Source organism: Cydia pomonella, chromosome 3, assembly GCF_033807575.1.
Source record: "Cydia pomonella isolate Wapato2018A chromosome 3, ilCydPomo1, whole genome shotgun sequence".
NCBI classification, from domain to species: Eukaryota; Metazoa; Arthropoda; class Insecta; order Lepidoptera; family Tortricidae; genus Cydia; species Cydia pomonella.
Genome location: NC_084705.1, coordinates 17,312,504 through 17,336,194, shown reverse-complemented (window position 1 = coordinate 17,336,194; position 23,691 = coordinate 17,312,504). Strand labels below are relative to the sequence as shown.

At 35.5% G+C, this 23,691-nt stretch overlaps 1 protein-coding gene across 1 annotated transcript; it reads right to left on the bottom strand.

Annotated features, from left to right (window-relative positions):
* Nucleotides 1-23,073: 23,073 nt before the first annotated feature.
* Nucleotides 23,074-23,466, bottom strand: LOC133516646 (NADH dehydrogenase [ubiquinone] 1 beta subcomplex subunit 11, mitochondrial-like). The gene has a single exon (XM_061849663.1). It carries the CDS (start codon nt 23,464-23,466, stop codon nt 23,074-23,076), a length of 393 nt encoding a protein of 130 aa, XP_061705647.1.
* Between the last annotated feature and the right edge of the window lie 225 nt (nt 23,467-23,691).

The following is a 23,691-nucleotide window of genomic DNA, read 5'->3' as shown; positions in this document are numbered from 1 at the left end:
ATTACAGGTTACGAATGTGATCTGGATTTGTTATAAATATGATTTGTCTGAAAAATATCACATTATTACAATCATAATAATCTTCTGTGATTGTTTTATATTACATTAACCTGTAGTTCGTTTTTTTTTCTATTACATTTCCGAGTCTGCTATCGCCCGCCCGCTAATCGGCAGTGTAAGTCGGGGATCGGAAACCGGTATTGTTTGTATAGGAACGAAAACGGTATTTTTTCGTTCTTTGTTAATTATTCCCTTTCTAATTGGGCAATCTAATAATACGAAGTCGTTATCTAAAAACACAACCGAGTCCTATATTTAGAGTATAAAATAAACCGAAATATATGTTTATTTCAAAGTTTTTCCAAAAAACCGGTTCCGATCCCTGGTGTAAGTAACCTCAATTAAAAAAATCTGTAATTTTACCTATTGTCAGCCCCTTAATGTTGCTTCCACTTAGGCAAGGGGGGTTACCGTTTCTCAATTTTTATCATATTTTCTGAAGTACAAAAAGTTTAGTATATTGTGTAGTCTCCTTAATCTGCCACTCGTCCGCGACGTTCATAATTCGAGCCCCAGTTAAACGTCATCTCGCGCAAATCAAATATTTAGACGAGACGGTATTGCGATGTTGTTGTTTGCCAACATACGAGTACATCCATGTCTATATGATAGTCTACATTTCTTTACTAATTTTGAATGTAAATAATTCATAAAATGTAATATTTTATTTCACTCACTTAACGAAAAAAGCCATGTATTAATTATAAATAATATTCATTGAGATTTAAAACTCGTGAATGATACGGGCCGTTAAAAGTATTCATATGTTACGACATATAAATTAACACACCCCAACCAATTCGTGAAATATGACGTGATTTTGACCGACACTGTTCAGAAACTTAAGAGGGATGTAATGCCAGGAAATTAGGTAGGAACCAAAGATATGGAGAGCCGAGCAAAACATGCGACGAAAGATTTGGTGTTTGCGCGGGTTTTAACGTTTTAACCTCTTAAGGCCCAGCCATAGAAATGAAACATCCAAAATTTGCCACTGGAATTTGAACCTATAGTGCACGGAATACAGTAGATTTTATTTTGTTTGAAAATTGCACGAAACAAAACAAATGCAACTCTGTCCTAATTGAATATGATTTAAATTTCATCGAACATCGAAATAAGTCCTATAGTAACCTTGGGCGTTACGAGGTTAACTCAATAACTCTGAAATTCTACATACTGTCTAAAATTTTGCTAGTCAAAAGTTATATCACAAGCTATTTTATACTAAAATTATATTGATGTGGTATGCAGGGTAACGATATTTCATTGAAAATAAATAAAAATTAGACACTGTTTTTCTAATTTCTTTTCTATCGAGTCAACTTTAACTTTTTAAGGTTTTGGTTACAGTTTGTCTTCGTAAATATAGTTAACTTTTCGTGTGAATTTTTGCGTTAGTAAAACTAAAATTTAGCGTTAGCCCCCTTTTAAAATATGATCTTGATCATGTAATATGAAGTAAAACGTGTTCCTATTCCGATGTTCCAAATATTGACGTGAATGCAATATTGCCTAGGTACTTGTGTAAGTTTACAATTAAATAGACAAAGGGCGCTGTTTATTTTTTAATATCCCCACGGAATATCCTAATAATATGAATGTTTCGAGAATAAAACCCTGCGAGTTTGTACTTCTAGACAAAAACTTTACGACCTTTTTAAACGACGTCCAGAAGCTTATTTTACATAAATGAGCATGGACGGCGGTGGCAGCAACTTTGATTTGTAATTCATGAATATATTATTAAGTTCACCGCCGCCGCCTGTGCAAATCGAATTTTCGTGTCTGCTTATTACGCGGCGTCGTACTAGATAGTGAACACAATAGCAGCGGACCGCGTAGTATAATAATATCCTTTACACAGATTTGTGTTTAGGAAATGTTAAATTTTGAGTTTGAATATTTTACGCCATCGTAACTATAAATGTATCCATAAATGCGTATCGGATATAAACGATTTTCATAGTTCCACTCGGGCTTAGGAATATAAGCAACACTACTTTCAGGCATTTGTAGCATTGATATCTTACTACCGACTCCAGCAAATGTAATATTATTAAAACGTAACCGGGCACTACAGTTAAAATTTTAACTGAGGAAGTGAGAAATTTGTTCTATGTTGATATATTTTAGAAAATCTAAGGTATATATATGTAGAGTCTGTGCGGAGAGAGAAGAGTCGTGGAATATAAGGAAACTAATACTTTCGATGACTTCTCTTTCCGCACAGACTAGTCGTTAATTAATGTTAATACGTCACAATACTTGTACTCGTAGTTTAGATGCAATAATTAAACATGGCGTTATTGATAAACGTTTGTCAAATCTATCAAACCGTTCATTATCGTTTCTTTATGATGTAGGATGATGAGGGTTAGCAATTATCGTCACCTATGGACACCTGCAACAACAAAGGGGTTGAAAATGTGTTACCAACCTTTAAGGTGGGAATACGCTCCTTTCTTGAAGATTTGTAGGTCGTATCGACTCGAAAACACCGCAGGCGACAGTTCATTCCACAGTTTAGCTGTGCGATTGCGAACGACAGCCAACCAGTAAGTGATGAAGATGGAAATGTCGCTTAGAGCAACGGCGGAAAGAAGCAACAGGGATGAATTCCAACAATTCCTCGGCACTCCTCGTTATACATGCGATAGAAAATACAGAGCGAGGCTACTCTGCGCAGCGCCAAGGAGTCAAGCTGATCTTAAATATACTGGCAGCCGACAATTCGAGTCGTTTGTCCTTATACGTCATTTCGACATTTCTGTTTGTTAGAAAGGACAAGATTTAACAGAGGTTTGTTAGAGGTTGCTGAATTTTATGATTTAGGGTGTGTGTGGGTGATTTAACGATAGGGTTAAATAAACATCACAACTGACTGTTTATACGAAACTTTTAACTAATACTTAACACTCTTAATTGACCTCACTGAATTCAAATGGATGACATAAGATTGATGCATATCACTTACTTTTCTTTAAAATAAGGAAAGATTTTACAATGTTATCCTCTAAACGGATACAATTTTTGTAGAATTAACAACTTTCATATAAACGAAGCCACGCGGGAAGCAGGTTATGGGTAAGTGTGCGCACTTTTATTTTCAAACTAGTATTAAAATTAAACAATAAGTATGGAAAGGAAATTAATATATGTATCAGGTAAAACATTTATTAAGGTAATAATTAGATCAAGAAATAACCAATTACACTCCGGAGAAAAAACGCTTTAATACAATCATCTCAAAATGCGCACACTTAGCCCATACTGCGGTTAAGTGTGCGCATCTAAATTAAATTTGTAGATTTTTTATTATTGAAAGTAGACTAATTTTGATAACATTTAGCGAACTTTATTGTGACATAATATAGCTTCAAATGTTATACTGAATAAAAGGCTTAAAAACACAACCGATCTGGCCTCGTGGGTAATGCCCCGGCCTATGAAGCCGATGGTCCCGGGTTCAAATCCTGGTAAAGGCATTTATTCGTGTGATGAGCATGGATATGGTATTTAAGTATTTATAAATGTTTATATATTATATATAACGTTGTCTAAGTACCCTCGACACAAGCCATCTTGAGCTTACTGTGGGACTTAGTCAATTTGTGTAATAATGTCCTATAATATTTATTCATTTATTAAAACATTACTAACAGGAAAAGAAATCATTTACTTGTGGCAACTTTCATCTTGACGACAAATTTTTCTTTAACAGCACCGGATTTTAGATATTCTTTTTTTGTTTTGAGTAAACGAATGATTCCATCTGGATTTTTTTGCATAAACTAATTCTTCACCAATATATCTGTATTTTTTTTACACATATCACAAATTTCCCCTCTCCATTAGTAAATAAAGGGGTTGCGCACACTTACCCGCTGCGTACAGTTAAGAAATTAGACATGTACAAAATGCAAATCTCGCAGCGCAATATACTTTTGAAGCCTACCAAGAGGTCATAATAAAAATTATGCCCTCTTGTTTACGGAAAATTCAGGCTTACAGCTTTATCCATAACAAAGTTAGGGGGGTCAAAAATGCTCTGAATGGATTCGAGAAAAGTGGGTACGGCTGCGCCTGTTTAATTTATTTTACTTGGCTTGGCGGGGGCACAACTATGCTCCCCCCGTTTTGGTCTACGTGGAGAAATCATTACAGACCGGCTGAATCTGTCGCCACTGCGACTGCAAGAAGGAAGTCTGCGCTTGCCGGCTATCACTGTTCCGCCCAAGGCTTTCTTCTCAGTCTCCGTTTTTCACAAATTTAGGACAAAAAATAAATGTCTACCAAATTATGAATGTAGATTTGCAAAAGTATTTTTCAGAGTTAATTTTTAATATTGCTGGAACATTTATTTTTCTAAGTCTAGCATTGTGACCTAGAGTTCCCAAACCCTGGAGGTTCAAGTTTCGAAGCCTAAGGCAAGTTTTTTTTTTGTTAAGCGAAATTAAATTGTTAGTTTATATAGAAGCACAGTAGGTAAATATATTTAGTGTATATTTATATTTACTACTGGCCTTAGCGTCTATTTCAGACGATCTATAGTGCAATGTCCGCAAAACATCTTTTTTGGTGACTGAAAAGACCGATGCGAGAGCAGCATACTTTGCCACAGAGCTGGCAAGGGAAGTTCGCGACGGACTGTGACGTTTCGCTACGGTGCCTTTTTTCCCTTTTGTCTGCCAGTGCCGCAAACCAGGTCTCGTCGCAGAACTTGCGACCATCTCAAACGCAACGTAGTTTATAATACAGTTTATATTATTGTTAGCTATGAAATTGTAATGAAAACGTACTTTTAATAGACTTGACCGATAACGTGATTTGTAAGCCATTTTATCAAGACATGACAGAGCGTTAGTGGGAGATCGCAAGATCTCGCTGCGCGCGTCTTCTTATTTGTGACTGGTTGTTTATTTTCTTAGTCAATCCTTCATTAGTAGGTAAAGTGCGTTCGTTTTGACCAAGTTAGGAGTGCAATGTGCATACACACTCGCTATAGGTATAGTTGTATAAACTTTTTATAAATATTCATAAGCGTAAAAGCAAATATATGTTTACGGTTAGTTAACTTTTAAAAAATAACTAACTTTAGTGAATAGGAATATGGTTATGGTATGGTTCAAAATATGAACACAATTTTTTGGAAAGTAACATTGATAGTTGTAACTTTTCTTGCGAGTTTTTGTGTCAATATGACGCGAACTGATAATTCAAACGCACCAAAAACTTTTACGTGTAAAATGTTGCAAAGACTCTCGACTATATGGCTCGCACCGTCAAAAAAATATCAGATCTCTTGTAGAATCAAGCGTCTAACTCTACAAGCCCTAACTTTGCAAACTCTACACCTTCGGTCAAAATATGTGGCTTGGCGGGAAATAGTTATTTGTACAACAAGAGAGCAAAGTTTGATATTTCTTTGAGTGCTAATTTTGATTCCCTTGCAAGCGAAAGATTCTATAAAAGATTCACGAGGGTAGCGAGTGAATCTAGTTTAGAATCTTGAGCGCAGTAAGGGACTCAAAAGCGCCAGAGATATCGATAATTTTCATCTCGTGTAGTACACAAAATTTTTCGCGACAGCAGTGAGAACATATTTGGAAGGTCACCAACCAAAACCAAGGTCAGATCACTATTTCACTCAGGTTTTCGTAAGGTATTCTAACAATTAAATTTAATTACCGCAATAAAACAAAACTAAAGAAATTTCAATAAAATAATACGGAAATAATGATAAAATAACGAACATCAATTGACAGTTCAACCGACAACTTTGTTTTTGTAAAAAAAACTTTGTAAGATTCGGTCCGAATTGCGGATACAACTATTTGTCAACTATATATTAGAGATCGTTAAAAGTATAATTTTTACTTTGCGTAACAATTGCGTATTTTTTTTTAAGTTCATTGTTTTGATTGTATAATAAAATACGTAAAATATGGTGTTTTTATTAAATTTAATATTTTTTTCTTTAATTAATTATAACGAATGAGGACTCGTAGGGTGTTGTGGAACGATGCGGTCTGTCTTATTTCGGGGGTCTATTATATACCGTCAATATACCGTTGAATTATGTATGCACTTATTTTTGTCTCTTTCTTTTTGCTAATGACGCGAAAGGGACAAAGACAATGGAATCCAAATATTTTGAATTTGTATTAGGCCCCGCACGTTGAAATGATATTCGAATATAAAGGTCACTTGAACGTTATTTGGTCTCACTCAGTGAGCAAAATGCGATTTTGCTGCGACAAAATGGAACAAGAGTAATTTGCTGCTTAAAAACAGTGAGCATGCGATTTGGCTCACTGTTTTTAAGCAGTAAATTACCCTTGTTCCATCTGCTGACGTGAAAAATATTTGCCGCTCACCGCGCCGCGCGCCGCTTACGTCCAGTACGCGGCCTAAGCGGGAAAGCGTATTAACCGTGGAAAAATTGATAACAAAATGTTACAGGGACTAGTGTAAAATGTTGTATTACGCGTGTAATCGTATTAAACGCGATCGATTTAAGCAGGTTTTGCTGTATATACCTATCTTATTAAGGTTACATAACATAATTGCTTGATAATCTCCATAATACTAATAAGCAACGCCTGATTTAGTCAAAACGTTGACACATGAAAGGAGCAATTTCGTAAGATTTAATCAAAATACAAACAATGGATAATGGATAATGTGTGTAATTAATGTATACAATTACTTTTGCGTAATTGATTTGGGAACGTGCAAACAGATTTTACTGTAGGTAGAAAGGTAAAGTGATATTGCTAAAATCGATTTAATATTTCGGCGTAACATAAATAAATAAATATTATAGGACGTTATTACACAAATGGACTAAGTCCCACAGTAAGCTCAATAAGGCTTGTAATTAGACAACGATATATATAATATATAAATATTTATAAATGCTTAAATACATAGAAAACACCCATGACTCAGGAACAAATATCCATGCTCATCACACGAATAAATGCCCTTATCAGGATTTGAACCCGGAACTATCGGCTTCATAGGCAGGGTCACTGCCCATGAGGCCAGACCGGTCGTCAGGTACATAGGTAGGTATATGTATTTGTATATAAAACAGATACTTAATTTAATGTTGTTAATTTAAAATTAGATACTCGACTTTTAACCCTAACAAAATTTATGGAGGTATCATTTATCCTGCCACTTAGTGTCTTGTATCGACGACAGCGGTCACAAGGTCTAGAAATAAATTGGAGCAATTTTTGTAGTCTATATCAATTTGACTAAGTACGTGCTGTCATTCAGGCAAATAAATTGCGTACAGCGAGTTGCAAAATTGCATGGACACTGATGAATAATGGATTGATTTATAAAATGGCCATACAATTTTACGGCTGGGTGGGTTTAGAGACTTTAGAGCGATCGGACCGGTGGTTAGAATGACCGTGAGTTCAAATCTTGTCCGAAGAGGCGGATTTTTCCCTTTTTCCTATAAGAGAACGCGTAAAGGAAACTACATGGAAACAAAAGATATATCGAGCCCCAAGGAACTTGCCACAGAAGATATGGCCGTCGCGTGGGTTTTTACCTTTTGTCTCAATAACTCTGAAATATTCTTATGTTTAAAAATTTGTTTATCAGACTCCTCGGCTAAATCACTAGCTATTTTATATAAAAAATTATACTGCGATGGTAATGGTGAGGGTAACGATAAACAACTGAAAATAACTGAATAATGTTTTCGTGCTTTTCTCGATTCAGACAACTTTAACCTTAAATTAATGATTAAAGTCTGACCTTGCAAATAGGTATAGTCTTGTTTCCGTATAATTTTTTCATGCAAAATATTTTATCAACAGTTAAATTTAATATATCGTTGTTACTGTCAACATACGAGACAAAATATTTTTATGTTCTACAAAATATATATATTTTTAGTACAAAATCGCTTTGTATACTGCTTCCTAAGTTCTAAAAAGGCGTTATTTGGAAGAATTTATTTAATTTTTGCCAGGTCAGTATTTCCACATTAGCACTATATGTTTTATTCTAATCATTTTATATCGTTATTTATTATTTCTTAAACATCATTTATTGCTAAGAGTACATAAAAAGTGAAATTTACCTGAAGTCATAAAGCATTAGGTACATAAACCTTATTTATTTTATAAAGTTTACCTGAAAGGAGTTCTTTATCACAACTATTTCGAGAATTTTCAGTGAGCACATGTATTATTATTTATTATATATCGACATATTTTTTATCGATATCAAATCCCTACAATGTGAGTTATCACAGGTTTGGTCATAATAGTTTTTTACTATTTCTAAGTCTGTTACTTAAACTTGGTTTGGATCGATCGATCTTCGGCTATCAACTGTTTTTCTATGGATCGGTAAAGAATTTACATAAAACCAACCAAAATACAGACGCGGCAGTAAACGGATTTGCTTAATATTGATTAATTTCGCACAATTAATACCCGTTCGGTTCAAGTTGGCCGTTACCTCCCGACCCACTTCCCCACCCCACCCCCTGTGACGCCTTATCCACTCGATTACGTTAGCTTTACAAATATCTTTTACAATCACAAAAAATATTAAACAAAGTAAGCATTAACGTGACGTAATCATGTAACGGGCGGTCGCCGACGGCCTACTCGAAGTCAACGGGAAGTAAGTAAGTTTCCTAATTTTTTATTGTTTAAATCTTGTGAACATTTAAGTACAACTACAATGAATGCAAACGCCATTAAATGTTCATAGATTTATCAACGGCCCATGCCCTGCGTCTAGCATCGCGAGTATCTGTATACATTATATTGTTTATGTTGAAACTTTTATTTTGAACTTTTATTGAATTATAGACGGTTTTAAATTCAAGAACAATATAATATTTATTTTTCTGGTACAATAAAGTGTTTACTTACTTACTTAAAATCGGTTGAGGAACGCAACTGTCAGAGGAAAATAATCGTTAGGTACTTAACACAGTCTTATAAAAAAGTAAAGGTTTTGTTCCCTGTTTTTGCATTTTTTTTTGTAATGTTATTTTTGAAAGAAACTTACATACTCGTATATACTTGTTACATAAGAAAACATTGCTACCTATATAAAAACTTGTGAAAATACGTCGAGTTAATTATACCTATTACATAGACTAAAACAATTCAGATTCTTTAGGAAGCTGTGCCTTAACAAGAGGGAATTCCGCCTTGCATTCTCCGCCTAAAACTGATAAAGGATATTTTCTGATAAGCAGGTAAGAGGCTGGTTGAGCCTTACTTCACATTCACAAAGAAGAGATTACGGCTACGTTTGATCCGAGACAAATAATATACTTCGACGTCTTTTGCTGTCGCAAAATATTCAACTGCCTTTGTTCCTTCAGGGAAAGTTTAGGTTGTGCCGTTTTTTATGTCATGTTGATGTGTCGTTTACGTAAAGGTGGATGTTGGTTTAACGTTTATCCCAGGCGAAAAGTACTCGTACATGGGTCTATACAGTGTGTATCTTAAATAGTTTTATTTAATCCAACCCGTTTATGTTTAGGTCAAAAATATGAGTGTTTATATTTTACTTAAATGATGAGACTTTACAGCATGTCTAAAAACTAATATTTTCTATTCTTTGAAAACCCTGTTTTAATGTTTGTTTTCATCAATAATGACAGCATGTAAAACACACCGGAAAGGCAGGCGTCAAACTTCATGTTTGAGTTTCCGCCTGGTTACAAGTTAAACGATACACAAATTATTGAAATAATTACCTAGATTAGTTACATATTAACAGTTCTTAATGCGCATGAGCGTTGTCGATAAAAACGTGTAAATGTTGATACCTAGTTACCTATTAACAGTATACGGAATAGAACAAGATCCTAGAGCCGCCAGGCCTTGCTCATTTTCTCATGAATATAATGTATGGGATAATATATGGGAGTAATAAATGTATGGGAGTGTTAGTATGTAACTTTAATGTCTGCATACTTGTTATACTTATGGCCTGACGCACAGTGGATCGAAATGACAAAAATATGGACATTGGCATTTTTTTTAACTCTATTTAAAAAAATGCTTTTCGGTTGAAAATGATGTAAGGGAAAAAAATATTCTATTTTTTTGGATGCATAGCTGAATGTGCAAGTCGCAAAATGTGCACTAATGCAAATCGCAGAAGGTGTAGATCGTAAAAAGAGCAGGTCGCAAAATGTGCAAATCGTAAAACGAGTAGGTCGCAAAATGTACAAATCGTAAAATGTGCACGTCGCAAAATGTGCAAATCGTAAAATGTGCAGGTCGCAAAATGTGCAATTCGTAAAATGTGCAGGTCGCAATATGTGCAGATCACACTGTACTCGTAGATGAGAATGAGAAGTCTTCTTGAATTCTCTTCATCCGGGCGGGTCACGGGTGTTCAATACCCGAGTAGAGCCGATACCGCAGATCCGGACGTGAACTTAACCTGGACCTTAACCTTGTCCTAAAGGAAACGATTCTTGGCGGGCCCGTGTAGTTGTTAGTACGACTTTAAAATAAGAAGTTTTTCCATACGGAGGAAGATTAACTGTCAAAAATGTTAATAAGAGCACTCTATTAAAACACACTAAGGTCCATTTTCATTTGACAGGGTTGAAGGAGGAAAACGTGCCGAAAAAGAGAGCAAAAGAGACCACTGTCCTTTTCTAAAAGTAGTCATTGGTTAAAAAGAATAATCTATGATAGGTGAATATATTATATAAAATACGCGAAGAAAATAATAGAATAAACAAGGACATCTGAATATTTAATCAACGTTAATTTGTAACCAACACGGTAGCCGTAGCAATACGATAGGAAGGGACAGTTGTTAGTTAATAGTTAGTTATATTATTATCTGCTTGCACATTTTGCGATCTGCCCATTGTGAGATCTGCACATTTTGCGATCTGCCCATTATGAGAACTGCACATTTTGCGATCTGCCCATTATGAGATCTGCACATTTTGCGATTTGCCCATTATGAGATCTGCACATTTTGCTGTTTGCTCATTGTGAGATCTGCACATTTTGCGATTTGCTCATTTTACCTAACCTGCACATTTTGCGACTTGCACATTCAGCTATGCATCCTTTTTTATAGCCCAGTCAAGTCAGTAAAAACAATATTTTTCTTAGTGATTTATTTTTTATATTTTCAATAGTTTAACGATAAATTAATGATAATTCAGTATAAATACGACATATTTTTCACATTTTGATAAAGATTAAAACAATTTTGTACAAGAAAATAGCTAAAAATTACATTTAAATACAAACATTAGTATACAATTGAATTAAAAAATATATATTTTATACTTGATGACAAATGTCTTATTGCGGTGTTCTTAATAACTATTTTAGTGACAAAAAAAAAAACCCTAAACAGTAAAAATACACTCGAGAAATCAACAATAACAACATAAGTTGACAAATAAAATGCATTTTAAAAATCTATTTGTGTGAAACTGAGGGCATTAATCTCAGTTTTTATTTCTAATTTTTGATTTTCGACTGTAACTTGTGTTGCTTTTAGAAACTGGAACAAAATCGGGCGACATAAATGAATTGAGGAGGGTTTATCATTGTCCCATATGGTTTCGCCGTCACAAGTTAGTTTCAATGGTACCAGGCTAGCCATAAAAATGCTTGATTCATCGAATGCAGTTCTTGATGTCATTTTATAGTTACTTTGTCCAGAAGCTCCATCAAAGCCTCATTTGCTTTGTAGCTTTAATGTTTGGTCAAATCGCCTTCAAAAGTCTTTTTGCCTTCAAATCTAATAAGACCTGTAAATTTATTCTAGAGCCATTTTCAGTTATTACTATATTCTCTTTTGAAAGGATAGTACTCCTCTTTCGCTTGCTGGATAGCGTAATATGATGGATATAAATTCAATCCTTGGTCACTTGCTGTATCGCGTAAAGTATAATCGCTTACCAACAGGTGATCCGTCTGCTCGTTTGCCTCCTCTATCATAAAAAAAGTAAGATATTGAAATTTGAACATTTTTGAGAACTCATTAAGGCTTAGAGCCTTTGACAGAGACAATAACTTGTCTATGTTATTGTTTTGTATGCAACGGTTTACCTTATTTATGTCTTCCGGATGATTCAGTAAATGATCAATAATTTTGCTTAAGTCTACATACTGTTCTTTAATCCAAGAGAATAGCTGCACTTAATTCCTCGGGTGATATGATACGGATTTGTTTATCCGCTCTAATCGTCTTTTTTTTGCACAAAGAAAGGCCTTCAAAAGGTTTGCGAGAACTTGAAGGTGTCGAATATTGAAATGTAACTTTTCCTATGGTTTCTGCAAATGTTATTTTAGTTTATTGTAGTGCCTAATATCTCAAACTATTATGCTAATTTTCATATCAACCGTGTAGTTTTATTGTAAAAACCGTAACCATACATTTTTTTTTATAATCTATGAATACACAATCTCACAAGTTTAATACTTATCATTCTTAAGGTCACTTACTTTCATGTTTGCTTATATTTAAAAGGCCGTGGCTGAATAAGGAAACAACATCTGCCCTTGAGCTATTTTTTGATTGACTACACGTAAACGTGTAGTCCAAGATCTTCATTGATAACTTTTTTTAGGGAGCTTCTCTTCACAGACATCTATATTGCCTACATATTTTGCTTCCGGACGGGGTTTCTTGCAATTCTCGCCTTTGTACTCGATATCGTTAAATTTCGCTATATTGGACGTCGCGTTGAATTTCAGAACGAAGATCAAAGCTTGACACGATGATACCGTGTCACATTGTTGACACAATTATACTTAGAGTTTTTTGTTTATATAAATAGGACATAAACGTTACTGCCGACATTTGGAAAATATTTATGGATTAGCTTTTTTTAAATTTTTTTTAAGTTAATCGAGCTTAGGTACCTGATATTTACAATTATGACATAAAAGGTTTTCACGGATAGCGCTGCCTAAGATACAAAGTATATGTATACCCACATAGCTATGGAACGTGTACCTATATTATACACAGGCAATATCGGTTCCAAATCACCCGGGACTAGAGACTTGAGCCTTAATCCCCTTCCATCTCGAGTACTCAGGCTCCAATATTTACCTTCTGAAATATTAGATGCAGCAAGTTTAAATTTCCCTAAGAACACCTACTGAAAAAAGCGAAATAACTTTGAAAATGTTTGCATATTAGAACGGGTTATTTAAATTTTGCAGATTTCTAGCGATTTGGTTTTAGTTATAAGTCTTCTCGTGTGCCTCGAAGAATACAAAAACAAGCATTTGTAAAGTGCGATTAAATTTGAATAAATATACTTAAATAAGTTGTTTTTAATAGTTTTAAATATTTGAATTTAAAATGTAACCGTCACAAGTTGGTTAATGATGCTGTTTTCTTTTTAAAGTTTTTAAATTGCATTGTTAGACGACGCAGTGGTCTGATTCAAGTTAGCCACGCAATATGAATGTTCATATGAGAAGTTGCGCTGTCTATTGTCTGTAAGCAGAGCTAACTTTACTAACAAAACTAAATCCGACGCAGGGGAGCAGACTGGCATTAGGTGGGTACTCTGCAATCAAATGGTAATACGCTGCCATCTTAGAGACAGCGTTTTAGTTGTCTAATACGAACCGATTCGTTAAACCTGCATCTATCGTGCATAGCAATCATGATATTGATACAAAAATTACATAATATAGTAAAGTAAAACTGGGAGTAACAATATTTTTATATCAGGACAGAAATGAAATGCATAACACAAATGTAAATCCTCCCGTATCATTTGTCGTCCATTGTAATATAAGTATATTGTATAAATACAGTTTGCGGTTTCGGCAATTCAGTGTCAGCTTTTGATGAAAGTATTGTATTTTTTATTTTAAATTACACTCGTAATTCAAACAGGTAAACGTAGTTCTTCGTTTTGTAAAGCGAAACTGCAAAAACGTTAATGTCATGAGATATCAAACATAACCGTTCACTTTTTAGCAATATTTTCAACATTATAGCAATAAACGAAGCGACTAATGTTACAAGTTCTAACATTATGTTTAAACATATTTTTCACCACGCCAACTGCTAAAGGCCCTCTTGGTTGTTCAAAATATTGAGAAAGTTACATTTTATCCACATGTGGGGAAAATCAATCAGATACAGATGTTGAGTTGTTTCCTTAATGTTAGCTGGTGAAAATGACTTATGATACTTTTGAATGATATTTTTTTTATTATTTGATTTTGTTTTTTTTTTATTTCATAGTTAGTATTTTTCTCGCGCTGGTGTGATGATTTGATGAAAAATGTTGTGTTTCACTCGGCGTAAAGTTGTTGTTTAACTGTTCGTGCTAATATGTGCTTGATACCCGAGCAAGCTAATGATTCCAAAATTGAACCAAGAGCGTAGCGAGTGGTTCGAGAAATGGAATCTTAAGCGTTGCGAGGGTTTCAAGGCACGAGGATTAAACAACAAGTAAAACAAATAACTATTTGGCTATTGTTGGTGTTTATATTACCGGTTCAATACATGTTGTGATGGATACAATGTTAGGTAATATCATAATATTACCTAACATTATGTCCATCTGAATGTAAATGATCCCGGTTCAATTTAACTAAACCATTATGTTAAAGCTAACTTGGACTAGTTTGACACATTCACCGTTCCCCTGAGAAGGCCCGAGCCGACACAGGCCGCCGATGAGATCATTTACATGCTCTATCGAAGTGTCGATTTCAGTAACTACTTCAATGCCACCTGAGGGTGTAGGTCTTTATTGGTTGTAAGACGTTTTAAGATTTGATAGGGGCGAGAAGGGCATAACGGAACACTTAACATTTAACGACACAAATAAAGCTGATTTAATAGTGCTTTAAATCATCTTTATTGCTGTTATTATTAACAACATGTGTTCTTAAATAAAGTCATATCTCAAACTAACATTTCTGTAAAGCAAAAAATTCTGGCACCACCACATCAAGGTTTATTTAGGATAAGATCGGCTACTCCTACAAAACTATTTGTCGCCAATATTTTTTTTTGTAAACACGGTCAATCTTCATAATCCAGTACAAATGCAGTAAAAGTATATTATAAGTGAATATGATTAATCAAAACTTCTTAACAAGATAAATAATGAATTTGCAAACTTACGCTATATTACAGGTTTTAAATAATGTGACGTCTATCTTTACACTTTAGCACTGCATACAAAAAGGGCTTTGGCTAAGTTATTTGCCTAAAAGGTATCCTAGCACATCATATAATCACTGCGCCTTGTACCCCGTCATTTAACCCTTCACTTCATTAAAATTTAAATATACAAAACACTACGTTAAACATGAATACTATACACTAATTCCAACACTTTAGTGTAATTATAACCTACATATTTTTAATATACAAAATAAAGACCCGACTAGACGCTTAACAAAGAACAGTTTTCCTATAAATCCAATTATATCATTATATTAGAACGTGTGTAGAATAATTTCTTACTCACATCGTTCTAGGGGCCATAGTGGCCACAGCATATGCAGTAGGTAACAGAATTTTGATTCATTAATCCTTTTCGAAGAAAGGCTAGTTCTCCGTTTTGTCTCCTACGCCGTCTTACCCCGCTCTCCCATATTTCATTATGAAGAAGGTCTCTATGCTATAGTTGTAGTAAACATTTTATTGCACCTACATATGTAATAATACAGGGTGGACCAAAAGTCTTTTTACATTTGCATACAATTTGAAATACACACATACATATTTGCATACATTTTGAATTTGATTTTTTTTTTTTGCATTTGCATATAATGAAAATAGGTCACTTTCTATGAAAATTTCCATACAACGAAAACCCCAATGAAAGCATGATCTGCTTTCATTGGGTACTGTTTACAATATTTAAATAATCTAGTTAAACATACAAGAAAATAATATTTTATGTTTTGGAACAGTTGGAAATAATTAGGTACAGTCAGCGTCAAATACTTTATAGCAACCAAAGTAGCCAAATAGTTCGGTACACCATATATTTAGTATGGTGTACCGAACTATTTGGCCACTTTGACGGCTACAAAGTATTTGACGCTGACTGTACAACAGTAGGTGGATGATTCTTATTGAACAGTTGAATGTTGCATCATCGCCGTTATTACGAATTTTCCCATCGCACTTGCACAGTAGGGGTAGCCGTCAAGGTATAAATATGGCCAATCATTCTAGACAGCAAATTCAGTTGTCGGACGTCAGACCGTCAACGTCTCCAGCATCTCCTGAGGATGCCTCGTAGAGAAGCGAAACACGTGTCGAGTTTTGTACTTTTAGTTGTGGGTTGTTATATTTATTTGCGTATTTATTTTTGCGGTGGGAGGATGTGAATATTAATTGCATGTAAAAATACGCAAGTGAGTATAACGGGTTAGCACTTATTGACTAGGACGTTCTCTTTTCGCGGATTAGCAAAGTAATAATATTCCGGTCCTCATAAGAATGAGTAAACACAGAAAATCGTAAAAAAAATCTAAAAATATTCGGTAGTCTGAATCATTCCGAGTAATCAATAATTGTAATAATTCATGAATCTGAACGTTTCCATCGGAATTCGGACGTCAAACGCGGCCTATTTACTGAAATTTCCATTCGTCGTCCAAATTATGGAGATTACTGTTATTTTGAATGTCCGACGATTTATGAGAGATAGATGGGGCAACGTGTTTAGTATAACAGGCCGGAATTTTTGAATAAAGAATAATTATTCTCCCTTGGATTGTATTAACGTCTTTAAAAATGCAGATGGTTAGTGGTCAGTAATTTTTTAAGACCACATGTTTCCTGTAAGGGTTAGATAATTGTTTTGCACGTAGCAAAATATACACGGTGTTTTTTTTTAACTCCGTCAACCTTGGGATATGGCTAAGTAAATTTAAGCTTTAGCCTGTAACTTTTTCTGATTTATACTTGCTTTATCATTTTGTCAATTTAGTGTCAAAAACAGACGGACAGTCTTAAACAATAAATACTTTGTTTGCTGTTACTAATCTTGACAATGCCGATGTTGATGATATCAGAATTAGGTACCTTTGAACCTCATTTCTGCTTTCATTTAGTTCAATTTTGCTTAATTATATTTTTTTATTATGATTTAAAATAGTTTTGTGTTTTATGTGAGACTAAACTGTGAAATTGTACTGATTATGTAGTATGAAGAAAAAAAAATTAAAATAACGCACACGCACTTATTTGCTAGCAATAATTATGTAATAAATCATAATTTGTACAGTAAACTGCAGAGATAACTGACCCCCTGCAAAATGCTCGGTACTTAAGCATTATCCCCTTTTATATTGAAAAGTTTGCGTCCACTCTATATCTCTGGCGTGCTTGTCGAAGTGTGAATTGGAAATTAATGGCGTTCCACTTTATGCGATTTGACGGTCGGCCATCGCTTGCATTTCACTCACGCCGCTAGTACGCCAATCAAATTCGATAAAAAAAGCGTTTTGAGGAATTAATCCCCAGCAAGCTAGAAATCGTTTTAGTACCTTTATTTGGCCCTAAATGCGTGTAATCCGAGTTTGCGCAATCCCAGAAGGTGTGCATACATTTTGGGAGGTTTTGGAGAAAAAAAAAGTCTTTAGTTTGCCAAATCCAACATCAATTACAATGGCACTGATGAAAAGGCGTACCAAAAATAAATAAATCAAAATGGCTGCCATTTATAACAACTTTGACAACGCACTCATATTAGGGTAGATACTTTTCGGATTCTCAGATATCAATTTTCATCATAATTAGTGCAAATTTTCCGGCATACGTGCCATTTTCGAGCTACAAGCACCAAAATGAAAAAGAGCACATCCTAGGATTGTGCAAACTCGGATTACACGCATTTCGGACCAAATGAAGGAATTAAAACTATTTCCGGCTTGCTGGGAATTAATTCTTTAGAAAACCTAATTTTATTGGCCTATAAGCGCTACAGATGTGTACTTACGGACGACAGAACACCTAGTCACTAAACCTCAGATAATGACTTCTATACACCGTGTTTTTTTAGAACTTCGTTTACTTCGGGGTATAGGTTAGCATATTATTTTTTTTGTTCGTAAAAAGCAATTAAATGCTGCGTATAGCGTTCTTGTAACGTGGTCTTTCTACTAACTCAACCAAACAATTGAATTCTATGACGTATCAATATGATTTCATTTCATTTCGAACATCGATCGTCCGAGATAGTACTTTCGTTTTGTAGCAAATGGATAAACTCATACTAAATACTAATCAATAAATAAACGGGTCCTAAAGCAAGTGTACACACTCGTAAGGGCATTATCAGATAAAAATAAATTATTGATTTTCTACAATATAGAGTTAATTAGAATATCGGTGTTTTAGAGAAAGTAACTTAATTTAAGCACGGGGATAAAAAAACAAGGTGTATTATTTTAACACTGGTTATTCCGTTATAGAAGACTAAAGAAGTGGAATGAAGCAAATAGATCAGGGAGCTAGTCAATCATTATGGAAATTGACAGACATTCGTTTTTGGAAAAGCTATTGCTGTCTAAATTTTTAGGTTACCCTTTCTATCACCGCACCGCTCGCCGTCGGCAGGGTGTTCATCCTCACACCTTAGAACCTAAATGGTCGCGTACTGTGCGGTTCAAGAGGAATTTCCTCCCGCGGACGCTCCGGCTGTGGAATGAGCTCCCTTCCGAGGTTTTCCCGAGGGACTACAGTATGGGGTTCTTCAAAAAAGGAGTGTACAGGTTTTTAAAGGGTCGGCAACGCGCATGTAACACCTCTGGAGTTGCAGGCGTCCATAGACTGCGGCGACTGCTTACCATCAGGCGGGCCGTATGCTTGTTTGCCACCGTCGTGGTATATATATATATATATAAAAAAGTATCGCATTGGTAGAAGTTAAAAAAATCATGATGAAAAACACAACTATGTTTATGTTTAAAAATAAATATAGATATACATTAACACTACACAATAAAATGTAGTAAAAAAAAACAATAACTAAAATTTTCTCGCCATTCGCTAGGACTAGGAACAGATCCTGACATTCACGAAGACGCGTGACATTTGACAAATCTACGCGTCATCGTGAATGACATGAACTGCAGTTACATTACACGTCTGAAGTCCAAAATTAAATCCATTAAAATTAATAAATTTTGGGTTTACCAGAAGTAATTATTACAGTAAATCTCACCAGACAAGAAATTAAATTGGAAACTTGTGAAAATTAATTAAGCAAGACGCCTTCTGGCCTCCTCTGCAGAGAAACAATCAGATTACTTCTTGAACACTTATAATTATTGAAGATTATTTTAACTGCAAATAAATCAATGTTTTATTACAAGAACATAATTAAATATAAACAATTTACATTAATAATAATAATTAAATTAATAATTAAAAATTAGGACATTATAACATAATACATATAAAACTTAAAATCTAAATCTAAAAATAAATAAAACTAATCTTAAAATAAATAATTAAAAACTATCCCCCTGCGGCATGGTGCCGTAGATGCTGGCAGCATTTCCTCGTTGTATCGCAATACTTATTCTTTGTGCGAGGAAGCTGCCAGCTCTACGATCACCGGTAGCGTCTTCTATTTTTTTGGCTAAATCCTTAAATAGTGAAGATGCATTCGGACCCCACGGGCCAAGGGTCTCGACGCCAAAAGGTACGAAATCGTATTCGGGGCCGAGACCCCTATATTTGATCTTTTTTAATTTTTCGGCCGCCTCTGCCGCCGCGCCGGGTTTTGCAGTTGTGCCGTGGAGATGAGACGGGGCTAGAGTGTCTACACATGTGGCGTCCCACACCAGCACCCGTCCCATCTTCCACGGAATTAGTGACATTCCGTCCGGTCTCTTACCATCGTCTCTTACAATACCAGCTGGCTCAAGAAGAGCTGGCACGTTCACGCTGGCAAGAGACCGGCGGAGAATATCGTTAAGCGCGGCGTGTCTAGAGAAGCGGCCGGCGCTCCTTTGGCAGGAGAGCCCGTGGTGTCCGAGGGCGTCGACATCAGTGCCGCAGGGGCACCTATGTGGAGCACAGACCCGGACGCCGAGTCGCAGGCAGGTTGCAACGCGCAGAGTGTGCGGTTCCAAAAATGTGCCTGTGTGTACCGAAGGAAACGCGTGCAGCCAGGCGCCGGATTCCTTCGTACCCGCTGCTAAGAGTCTGGCGCGTGAGGAACCTATGCTGCGACTTAAGAGAGAGTCATAGATAATTTTACAATGGATGTCATCCCAGGTCCTTTGGGAATTTAGATTTTCGGGAAAATCCTTACCCGGGCAGGCAATGGACCAGGCGTTTTTAGATTCCGTTAAGCCAGCAATCTCATAGTTTGGAGGGCAGGCCCTTAGGATTTTGCCTATGAGAATTGCTGAGCTATGAACGGAAGATAAAAACGCCGGGGTAGAAACACTAGAAATTTTGCGGATCCCTATCCCACCGTGACGAATGGGAAGGGATGCCTGGGTCCAGGACTCTTCACTAAGCTGCAAGTTCAAAATCGATTCCAAATTATTTTTGATAATGTCGTCTAAAGGTATTAACAAATTTTGAAATTTTGAGAAAGAGCAACAGCGAAGTACATACATTAATTCTGGTACAAAGAGGCAGAATTTAATAATAGATAAAGCGAAATGCGGACTAATTTCGAGAAGACGACTTTCATAATTTTGGAATTTAGAAGTTGTGTCGGAAATGAAATTTGAATAGGATTCTTCAAAAATAGGAGACCCAAGGAGGCAAAGAGAGCTTTTGTCTATTATTTTAATGTTTGGTGTAAGTAAATCAAATTTTTGTTTTACATCCAGAAGATTTAAAGAGGCGTTATGAATAAAAAGTTCACATTTGCTATAGTTTAGGTCTAAGCCAATTGTTTCAAATTTTGATTTAATGGTCGAAAGGTCTGATAGCACGGATTCGAGGTCGCCTCCCAGGGTTCCGTCGTCTAAATACCAAACGTTAAATTTTGATTTTAAAATTGTAAATCTATAATATTTCGAAATCTCTACACTAAAATAAATCAACTGTAGCCAAAACAAACGGCAATTTGAATTGTATTATTACAAGTAACTCAAACCTTGTTGTCGATTCTCGAATAACATTGGCCGTATTGGTTTTATTGTATATTATTATTTGATTTTGAATATATCATATATATGATATCCATGGCTTATTAAGGCTATTAAGTATAGATACGGTGGACGCCTCACAGACGCAATCCCCTGTCGAGGTTGACACCCTGCACTACATCTTGACAGCGGCCTGACACAGGCCGGCACTTGAGGTAACCAAGCTACGACAACCTTATCAATAAAGAGTTAAGTCTTAAACTGTGCCAGCTTATTACAGTTTAATTAGCTAAGGAATTATTAAATTGTTGGCTTTGAATAGACATGGGAGGCTATCGATTTATATTTAATTCAGATACCTATCCTATTGTAAACATTACATGTAAATTATGATGCTGAATATTCCTTTATTGACTGTGTTATTGATTGTGTTGATCTACCTTACGTACCTAGTTTAGAACCACTTATTTTATTATTCTATTAGGTGTTAGAGTACCATACAAAATGCTTTTATTCTTGTGTGATCCAAAGGCATGCCTATACTGGTGAAAAATATGTAACACGACAACAGCGTCGATATAAGTATTTATTTTTGAGAAGACAATAAATTGCATACGACTTATGACTAAATGGCAGTTATAAAAACCAACTTGCCTTGCCTATGCTTACCTTATCTTTATCTGACGAATATTGGCTTTTTACCACGACACGCAAAAGTGGCCTTGGGTCCAGCAACGAAATCTCAGGAATTGTTAGCATTAGTCCGGTTTCCTCACGATGTTTTTCTTTACTAATAGAACAGATAATCATCAAATAATTTCTCATTTTCGTGTCTATCGTAAATAATTAGTATACAGGATGGGATTTCTTAATGGATCAGTGAGGGCAGCTACCAGATCCCCTGCTGCTACGCGAAAACAGTCTTAGAAGACCTTCCCTCGATTTCAAATTAATCAAGATTGGCGTTTAAAGATTTTGAAAAAACATACAGGGTGCAACAATAGAATCGATTGCCATAAAAAATAGCATGTGAAAATTAAAAGTTTTCATTTTCATACAAATTGTACGGGAAAAGTTTTCCTCGATTTGTAGCTTTTCTAGCCTTTTTTTTGGCCCCATACAAGCTTTTGATTCAGGATAGGAATGGGATCGATTGGCATCAAAAAAAGTTGGTCAAAAATGACCTCTTTCTCGCGCCCCGTATGTTATTTCCAAAATCTGTAAACGCCAATCTTCATTAATTTGAAATCGAGGGAAGGTCCTCTAAGAGTGTTTTCGCGTAGCAGTACGGGATCTGGTAGCTGCCCTCACTGACCCATTAAGAAATTCCAGCCTGTATACCAACATTGCTCTTAGGCAAAAATAATGGTTTCTTAGATATTCTAAGTTTATCTCCTATAGTTTCGGATTTCTCGACAAAATAAAGCATCTTAAATTAGTCTCCTCGGCAATAGAGGGATAAAAAGTTCCTATACAGACTGTTTTTAAATGCTTCTTCAAAAGCTTTACTGTGTATTATTTATACAAAGGTATAGGATAACGATATAGTTAAGGATTAATAGAGCGTTTAATTGTTCTTGGTTATCATACTCTAAATTAAAATGAGCACCATAACAACCGTTAGCCGTGCAGGCGTTGTAATCTCAATGGAGCCCTCAAGTAAGCCGGCTACAGTTTGACAGTTGCGAGCGATATCGGCTGGCAGCGGCTTACGGGCGCATCGTGACTGAGCTGCTGGCTGATGGGCAAACAGTTTTTACTGGCAGTTCACACTTTGCCTGCGTTTGATTTATTTAAAACATTTTCTATGCGTAACTAAGCGAAATTTTAACAAAAAGTCATAAAAAACACTTATAAGGTAGCAGGTTTTTACTGACAACATACCTAACGTTCGTTCGTAATTTACAATTCATTATATTACGATTTCAATATCCATGTCACATAATTGTTGTTGACTAGGAATCTTGATTTTACTTTTGGGGACATAGTTAGGGTCTATGGCGGGCATACCGCCCGCCTCACGCCGCCGGAGTTCAAGAAATGCTTCTCTCTGAGCCCAGTCCCTCAGACACACGTCCGGAGAGTACATCCAAGCAAACCCTCCAAAGATGATACACAAGGTAATAGTAAAGAAATAAGACGCGTGGTGATAGTTGTAATCGTCTTGGCAGTTCTCGTAGTCGAAACCGTAGCTTACCCAGTTTTGACTGATTTGTTTCTTTTCAGGAGGAGGCGGGCATGGAGGCTCACGGGGTTTGCAGGCTGTTACTGAACGGTAGTCCGTACGATTCCAAAAACGGTGCATCATTGAGTATCGTAGTTTAGACAAAGCATACATATTAGGTACTTGTGAATTCTAAAGGCAATTATTTATTTATTAAAATCTTAAATGATCTTATCCTTTATATTCAGGAAAGATTGAATTAGCGTTTAAATGACAATGCACGTTTTTTTTTCAAGTGAATGTCAGAATATTTAAAAAAAAGTATCATCACAAATAGATCTGATATCTGATTAAACATGTGAAATA

What these genes read in the sequence shown, in the direction of transcription:
- LOC133516646 (XM_061849663.1), bottom strand. Translation starts at nt 23,466, where the DNA reads ATGCACCGTTTTTGGAATCGTACGGACTACCGTTCAGTAACAGCCTGC.